Below are 9,546 nucleotides of genomic sequence, written 5' to 3'. Positions count from 1 at the left end.
TCGGGGAACAACGAACTTCACCTGTCGTCAATGGTTGAATTGCCAAAATTGGAAAGTGGACGAAGCGAGAGATGTTACAGCTAACCACCAAGTAACCGTGCAGATTCATGTTCCGTTTTGCGACTGGTACACGCGTATAATACCCAACTGTTTAGAATGTAATTTTTATTTCTTTTTTTAAGAATGCGGTGAAAGTTATTTCGTTTCAAAGTCAGCAGATATTATGTATCGTGTGTGTTATTGGGCACCGTTTCGACTTTTGAGCACATTGGCGGGCGCGCTTTCTTGGTAGGTTCTACACCTACACCGAATCGGCGTGAATCTTCTCCGTTGACCCGGAGATAATGTATGAATTTCACAATCGTTGTGTCGGCATTGCAGATGCATACCTATACGTATACGCGTCTCGTTGTCTTGCGAAATAAGAAAAAGACGCTACCAACAACGATAATCCGAGAAATCGGTAGGATGTATTAATTGTTGAGCTAATACAACGACTTACACCGATAATCAAACGATGCCCGCCTAAAAATTGTTACGACGAAAGTTAGATTCATCCTGTTAATCTGATGCCACGGTCTTTCGGGTCACGGACGTACCGACAGGTAGACACGATCTTCCAGAAGATCCTTGACTGCAGGACGTTCGTGTTTCATCACGCGTACCGCGCACAGTCGACTTTGTACGTCGCGTAGCTCCTAAACGTGGCATCCGAGTCCCAAGAATCGATGCTTTCGTATCCAGTTCAGGATGAATTATATATCAGTTACAAAAATGATTCTGGCGGTCTGCACACAGTGTAACCTTAGTCCTTCGAATACGTCCTTCCCGCCCAGCATGTGGTCGCAATCGTTTATCAAGAGCTGATACGATTGCTCAGCGATTTTCGAAGGGAACGTTCGGGGCTAAACGGGGCTTCAGACAATTCGCTGGATCTATTTTCACTCCCGTCACGTGGTTACAGTCGGACCGCCCGTTTCGAAATGAAACCTACTCTCGGCCTGACTGACGTCAGCGCCATCTTTGACAACGAAGGTATTCCCGGTCGATTTCCCCGACTTGATTTTTTTTGTAATACGTTACAGTAGACACTAAGAACTAAGCGACATGTCAAGGCGTGTCAAGGGATGATTAGGAATTTTTTTTTTCACTTGAGCAAATTACATTCGTCATTTCTCATTGTGAGAAAACTTTTCCAGTTGGATCGGTTAAAGAATATTACGTTATTCTTGAAGCGTTTAATGTCAGATGATAAAAAGTACTTGTCGATCAGTCTTCAGTCTACTGTAAGATATTACTAAAGAAATCGAATCGGAGAGATCGACCTGAGATACCTTCCTTGCGAGTCGAAAGCTTTTCTTATTCTTATCCGTTTTGTTCCAAAGGTGAATGCGACAAGTGACTAGCCACATATGCACGTCACATCGATGCACCTGCGCCTCTCGTCTAACGAGTCCATGTGTCTAATGTTCCGTAATGGGAAGGAGTAGTCGCAGGAAAGACGGCGAGACACCCACGCGTCTGAGTCTAGTGACGTAATCGAGTTATCGCTCGAGGGCAGACATACTGGTTAGAAGTCAATTTCTTGCATCACTTCGCCCAGGCAAAGGGTCTCCGAGAGTTGATTCCCAGGACCTTAATCGTCGTTCCTGCACAACCGACCAAGTCTCTGAGCATTTCTTGTACAACCAAAGGAGATGACGCACTACTCACTCCACGGGAAAAATATACGTGATATTACTTGACTTATTGTTTGAAAGTGTCTTCCGCAGACTTCATCCTCTGATCGATGGGATGGTTTGTCATATCGTACAAATTCACTCGCGTTTCCGGTTCACAGCTGGGATTCAACGCGGCGGGGAATTGTGGGCGTAGAGCCTGCGATTTCGAGTCGAAGTGAAACTTTGCGCTGCTCAATATCAGCTGTTACTTAACTTGAGAATGCACGGGGAGCCAAATCACCGTGATACACGAAGCTCGGCCTGTGTTTTCTCAATAAATTCCACACGCACGTGAGAGTACTCATTACGCGTTAGTCACACTTGTGTCATCGATAGCTCGTATTAAACTGTAAAAAAAAAAAAAAGAAAAAGATCCTCTGCCGTAAAACTAAACGTAAGGTAAACGTCCGCGAACACGCGGTCGGGGCATTTTTACAACTCTTATCAATTTCTGTGCATTACCCCATCGAATAGAAACTTTTGGCGCATATTTCATGTTTTGCGAAATATTCTACATTTTACATTTAATGCGCGGTGCTGTCCGCACGACGATAACGAAAATCTCATCATTAGGCAATAAATATTCAACAGAATGTGGTCAAGAATTTGTCACGCGTGTATATATACGCATACATGGCGTCATCCACGCGATGATAGAAAATGTAAAAAAAAAAAAATTTCTGAAAAACGTGAAGAGTAGAGCCTCGAAGAGCAGTTTTTTTAGGGGTTTCGAATTTTCTTTTCCACGCTTTCACGCGCGGTAAATTAATCACGGGTTTAATCGTCGCTATATTCATGAATTTATAACGTGCTCCTAGCTTTCGAAGCCTTGTTGCCAGGATTTTCTGACAGCTTGTATTACACGTTTCCGGGGAAATATATAGTTATTGTACAAGAGGGCGTCAGAATATGCTGCGCTGTTTACAAAGTAAATCCACCACCTGTTGCGTTGCACGTTTTTTCTCATGCGGCTTGATTAATCGCTGTAGAGAAATGACGTTATAGACGAAGCAGGTGTATATAATATTCCGTCAGAGGTGAAGTTATTTACTGTCAGCCGCGATGCAATATAAAAAACGATTTGAGGCCGTATCGCACAAGAACCATCGGCCAAATTTCGTCACCTTATGCAAATGACATTATATTTGAAATCATTAAAACATTCTTAATATCGTTAATAAATTACCGTTACAGCTTTTCTCCGTATTATATTATCTCATCTAAGACGATAAAAAAAAAAAAAAATACCAAGCAGTTTACGATAATTGTTATAAATTCATTGTTAAAATATGAATATAACCGAAGAAGCAAGTAACAGGAAAACGGAACGTTCTATACGGTATTAAAATATGTATGTTCGAAGCTGATGCATTGGAACATCTGGTTCTCAAACTTCTTTCGCCTGATCATTGTCTGGATGAACTTAACAGCATAACCTTGTAGCTGCGAATGCTATGCGATACCCACAACTGCTGGTTACGTTCTCCGCTCGATTGAAGGTCGGGATTGATCTCCGTAATTTGTTACTAGCACATAGGATATAATTACAGAAGACGATTGGATAACAGAAGTAGCTTAACCGATATAAGCAGCCTTCGTTTGAATTGTTTCAAGCAAATCGTTTGGGTAGTGGAAAAATGCAACGATTGAGACGCTGCTGCATCGGATCGAGTTCATCTTCAATTCCCCTCTTGGGTTGTCTGACACCGATGCACACCGAGTGCATGCGGGGATCGGATAAGAGTTTCAAAGCCGCCCGTTTCGGTCGTTCATCCAAAAGACAGCCGTAAGTTTCGCGGTTGCGTTAGTCGGGCCACCGGCTGAGAAAAGAGCCTGCGAATTGCAAAACCGATGAACGATGCGATTGCCGGGCGACCCTTTTTCATCCTGCACCGTCGAACTTCGTATTTCGCCGTCACGCCGATAATTATTCACCGTTTGCACACGCGACTGAGATTTTTTTCGCGTCTTTTGCTCCCGCGGACTTCTGTAGAAATTTCACGCCTGATTGGTATATGCGGGATGTAAGTTAGCAAATCGGGAGACTTCGGGATACTTTTTTTTCTTCTTCTCTGTGAAATACAGAATGTTGAAGTTCCGGGGATAATTTTTGAGGAATTCTTTTTTTTTTTGTTTTTTTTTTTTTTAACACAAGGTTTAATCTCACTCGCTCATTCAAATGATCAACAACAGTCGGTCGGATGACGGAGGCTGAGATTCTGGATAACACGCATCGGGATATTTACGAGCTACTGACGTCACGGCGCAGATCATGACTGAGTCATTAAAACTAGCAAATTACGTTTGCTGATTGCCCAGCGACGCATAGCTGTCTGAGTATATTTACAGATTATCGGTGTTTAGGATCAGGATTTCCAGCAACGTCCCGTACGAGCGTATTTTTTACCGACGTGATTGCGCGTCTTCTCTTCTGGCAGATCGAGAGAAGACATTCGGAGAGGTGATTTGGACATCGGAATTCCAGCTCTGTTTCAAAATCTGCGCGACTACAATCTTTCGACGTTATTAGATAGCCGGTCGTTTTTTTCTTTCCTCTTGTTTTGCATCTCGGTTATATTATTATACTTCTTGCATGGCTTGTTTACACCCAGTTTTTATCTACGTATTTATGGATATTACCGCGATTGTATTATTCGCAATCAATAACATTTTGCGTGACTTTGACTACTGATCGTCATTATTGCCAGGCGCGCATACGATCATCGTCTTTTATAATTACAATAATCGAATCATGGCTCAACTACAATGGTATTTTACTACTTTTATTTCTACGTCGTATTCACTGCACAGCTATCTGCGCATCATCTTTTTTTTTTCCTCAATTCTATTTGCCTATTTTGTACGATCTCATCGTATACATTATGGCGTTTCTATTCCTTGAAATCGAGACTTGCTTACAAATATCCATAGTTTCGTAGCTTCAGACCCGATCCGTTGATCGAAGATGTGGAAGGCTATTAATATCACTGATGGAGTTCTTTCTGCGTTTCATGATGTTCGAGCGATATGCCGGCGACAACTACAAGAAAAACCGCTAATTAATCTCTCCTTATTTACATTCCAAAAGTTCCTGGAAACAATCTGTCGTGCTTGCGAAAACTCGTAAGTCAGTAAGTAAATGCAGTAATTATATTTATTCCTAACAGAAAAAACATGCGATACACGGCAAAACACAATTTTTGATCACGTCTCGTATTTTGAAGTGTTGGATTTTTTCATATTCGATAAAAAATTGAGTTGCCTTGTTATTCCTTGGCGTTAATTGACTGCCGAAAACGTTCATTAAATTTTTTAGCAAAGCGAATTCAATCATGTGCTTAAAAGACGGAGAAAAATCGTTGTTGTTGTTGTTTTTATTATTATCATAGCGACCCATTATTAGCGCATACCTTGGCGATTTGCTAATCATTTGCATTACGGCAAGATCATTTTTACACAAGGTATGAGGTAGTTACTTTGATCAACCTGTTTGGGTGCATTGCAATAATCCATCTACCCATGACGTAGAATGTGATTGGTGAAACTCAGGCGTGAATTATGATGATAAAATTCCGTTAAAAGGTTCTTATGATTGCGTAAGTGTTTTCGCAAAAGAAAAAAAAAAAAAACAACAGAAATGCTATACATGTGTAGTCACAGGTTATTCATATCGATTTCCAAGATTAAGTAGAAAGACACGAATTCTTTCATAGGGGGACAATTCACGAAAAAAAATCCCGGAAGTTACTAATTTCTTCTCGCGGTTTCGTTGGCGTCAAAAGTAGTCAAGATTTCCTGGATCCTCGTGTGCATCGAAATCAAATAGAATTTGTTTGAAAGATCGTGATAGGGAAGCAAACGATGAGGAACCTCGTCGATTTAAGCCGAGCTATAAAAACTAGATAAGTCGAAGTTGCGCTGCATAAGGCAGAAACATGTGTTCCTTGTTGTATATTTGCCTTTGCAGGCCTCGCTGCGCGGCGTGCGTTTCGCATAAATCCAAGTCACCGCGGGATAATAACGAGTAAATGTCCCATGCCGATTCTTGGGCCCTCGGAAATTCAGAGCGCGTAGAGACGAGCCAAGGTTCCACAAATTCGGTACATGGCTGAATCGTTAAAGATATATGTAATATAATGGCTGGTTCTGAAGTGAAGAAAAAAAGAAAAGAGGCAAAGAAAAAAAAAAAAAAACAGAGGAGAAGATAAAATGAAGACTCCTGACTGCAAAGTATCGGGAATGGCAACGAGATCGGATCGAGGAGCTGGGTCAATGGAACGGCGAACGTATAATACCAGCGTCGTTCAGAATTCCGCCAACGATTCTAGCAATTTTTGTCAAGAATTAGATACGCGCTGAATGTGAAATACTCGAAAATCTTGCATCACCTTGAAATGATTAGATTTAGTCGTAAATCGCCGATTCAACATTTCTGTTAGAGATGGCCACTAAGCTAAAAATAATCGGTGCATCGATTAATCGAGATCAAAAAAATAATTGCGAGGAAAAATAATCGTGTCGGTCGATTAATCGAGTATGAAAAATAATTGATTGGACTCGATTAATTGGGAAAAGATAATCGATTATTGTTCGTCATTCCTAATTGCTGTTACAGTTGGCCATCTAATCGTCTCGGTTAGCTCAAAGCTAAAAACGAATATTCATTCACTTCACTCGGATAACTGTTTTCCTTAAACTATGCTAGCATATATCAATTTTTACAGGTGAAGCGAAAGTAAAAATTCTAAGTACCCGTTCACCTTGCTGACAAGAATTAATCGTGGAGCTGATTGATTTTTTCAAGATTTAACAAAAAATCGGAATGAATAGCGTGTACTGCATGTAATTCGTTGTAACAACGATGTACCGACATCGTAATTCATTGGATGCATTTTTCGGGATCGTTGAGTGAATAAAACATTACCAAGATATTGATGTCGAGTATATTTTTTGTTACGCGACTATCATGGTATAGGCGTATGGAAATTCATGTGCCTAATTACGATTACTTTCGACTGGATGAACGAGGCAAAAATATCTTAGACTGAGTTACGACGGTCTCTGGCTGTGATTTTCAAAATCCGTGCGTGAGGTTTGTATTTGAACAAGACCGAAGGTCGTTGATTTTTGTTTGAATATAGGGAACTGATTGTTCTGTTTTCACGGGTAGCTGTCCGTATGGTTGCTGAGAAACGTCCTTCGCATGCGGTCTTCCTAGATCTGGAAACAAGACGCATGTATCAATTATTAACTCGTTAGATTATCTGACCGCAAGGAATGGTAATTCCCGAAATCCCATGGCAAAGGTGTCGATTTGGGATGATAATTTCCTGGATACACGATTTGAGTTATTCTCGGCGAAACCCATTAATTTCAAGGTGATAATTTGATCAACCGCCTGATCGAAATAAAGAGAATCAAGGTTGAAAAAAATTTTTCATGAATCGAGTAAAAAAATTGAGCATGGATTTCGAATCCTACCATTACTTATCAGATCTTCTCATAATTACTGTTTTTTTTTTTTCACTTTACTCTATGGCTAAATCGAATAACTGGTAAGAAAGAAATTATTTTTATGGTCGAAGAAAAAAGAAGGTTTACTGCAAATTTGCGGCAAGGATACTTATAACTAAATTCTACTAGGATAACGATGCCGCGGTGATGAGGAGTAATTTCGAGTAATCGATTGTCTAGTGCGTGAACGAAGACATACGAGAAGAATTCCTAAACTTTCCCCGGAAGATTTTAACTTCCCTGTTCGCGTCTGCGGTACGTCTGTCGTCGTAGACAAGCGCGTTGTGTTCATATGTAACGCACACCGTAATGCGTCGAGCAAAAATTATTGAAAAAAAAAAAAAATATATGACGAGCCGCGTGTGAAACGATACAGCCCGAAGCAGAGTCGATAATAACCGTGCGTTTCGCATCGTCTCATCACGGTGTAAGGCATACCCTAGCTGACCGATTATTGTTTATGACCCGAAGCTTGACACCGGTTCGCACGTAGAGCGTGGACGTGGCAAACGCCGGGAGAGAGATGAGTCGCGATTTCATAATAGTCGAGGAATACGCCATAAAATATGACGAATCGTCGTCGTGCCGTTGCGTAACCGGCTGACCAGAGGCCGGCATTTATGCCGATAATAGGTCCAGCAGGAGCTCCGAGATCGGTGGAACGCTCGGTATTGTGGTCCACGTGTCAAGAGCACAATGCGATTACACACGTCGCCCGTCGAAGGGGACAAGGAACCGTCGACAACCTGCGTCAAAGGTGGCATCGAAGGATTCCGACGAGACGTCGTCGTCGATCCGAGGAGGAGCGAAGCGAACGCGCCACCTGTGAAACACCCAGACAGATATACATTCGGACCTGCCACGCTGGCGACAGCTTCTTTGCTTTGGCCGTTTCGCAACACAACAGCGTTATACGGCCGTGCAATGTATACGCGTATTTGCATGGCGTGCCGAAGTGGAAGAAGAAGAAGAAGAAGAAGAAGAAGAAGAAGAAGCTGGAGTAGAAGTCAATACTCGTCTTTGACAACCCCCACCTGACGGGACCGGAGGGGGGCCATTTGCGACAGGAGGTTTCGGAGTCCCTATAAAGGTGAGTCCTCCGACGAAGATGTCAACGAGACGAGGTACGAAGCCAGCAATGAACACTTTGGTGAGTGGACACAGTGTGGAAAGCGTTCGCGAAGCGGCCGATTGTCTCTCGGGTTTAGCCACGTGGCTCTACCGAGCACCGGTTTCGGTACATCTGGACCCTCCCCTTTCTTTTATCTCCATTAAATCCGGATCAAAGTCAAAATGGTGATATTATAACAACTATCGTGAGATCGGTGCAGAGCGGTGGTGCGAGAAGTTTCGTGAACCCAATCGGTACAATATCGATTTGATCGCTAGAATTTCAGTCACGAAGTCTAGACGGACCAAGTGTCCAATGGAATAGAATAGCGTCAGGCCGATCTCGCAGGTCAGTTGCTATAACGACTTATCACGGTAACGGCAGCCTCGCGAATGATTCATCGCGGAACCAAACGGAGATCGTTATCTTGATAGAGGGCTCCACGTCCGCGGTACCCGGTCTAAATTTCACCGATCATTCGCCGATCTCATGCCGATTTTTCGTCTTGCAGATCCTGACCTTCTTCGCCCTGGCGGCAGCCGCCGTAGCCGCTCCTCTGGATCAGCAGCCCCCTGTGCCAATCGTAAACCAGTTTCTGGACGGACCGAATCCCGACGGCTCCTACAGCTACGGTTTCGAGGCTGGGAACGGCATCAAGGTCCAGGAACAGGGACAGCTGGAGAACGCCGGTACACCGGAAGAGGCCGAGTCAGTTCAGGGCAGCTACAGCTACCCGAGCGAAGACGGCAACCTGATCACCCTGACCTACGTCGCCGGTAAGGACGGCTTCCAGCCGCAGGGTGCGCACCTTCCCCAGGCACCGCCAATCCCTGAGGCGATCCTGAAGGCGCTCGAATGGATCGCTGCTCATCCCGAGGAGGACAACTTGTAGTGTGGGGTTGGATCCTGGAGCGCTCGATCAGAACTGGTTGATTACGTAGCTGCACTTACCTCTCGGCCAGTTCCACCGTCGACGTGTTCAAGCGTTTTATAAGTTCGGCGCCACGTCGCTTCGCCGGAAGGGCTCGGTGCTCGAGGTGCATCTTCATCGGCACTCGAACAGCGAGCACTTTTGGCATCGGGCGTGACGCCATCGGCTCAAATCATTACGTATGCAAACATGGCTGCCATGCTCTGTGTGTTTAATGAAATCTGTACTTTTTTAAGCAATTTGTAAATAAAGAAACGGTTCCGCTTCAA

The 9,546-nt window shown here is 43.4% G+C and overlaps 1 protein-coding gene across 1 annotated transcript; it reads left to right on the top strand.

Moving 5' to 3' along the window:
• Nucleotides 1-8,224: 8,224 nt before the first annotated feature.
• LOC124210722 (cuticle protein CP14.6-like) lies at nt 8,225-9,546 on the top strand. The gene is made up of 2 exons (XM_046608995.2): nt 8,225-8,385; nt 8,858-9,546. Exons 1-2 carry the CDS (start codon nt 8,344-8,346, stop codon nt 9,236-9,238), a joined length of 423 nt encoding a protein of 140 aa, XP_046464951.1. The 5' UTR covers nt 8,225-8,343; the 3' UTR covers nt 9,239-9,546.

The sequence above is a fragment of the Neodiprion pinetum genome, chromosome 1 (genome assembly GCF_021155775.2).
Source record: "Neodiprion pinetum isolate iyNeoPine1 chromosome 1, iyNeoPine1.2, whole genome shotgun sequence".
NCBI classification, from domain to species: domain Eukaryota; kingdom Metazoa; phylum Arthropoda; class Insecta; order Hymenoptera; family Diprionidae; genus Neodiprion; species Neodiprion pinetum.
The sequence above is the reverse complement of the archived record's forward strand: the minus strand, read 5'-3'. Positions and strand labels throughout refer to the sequence as shown.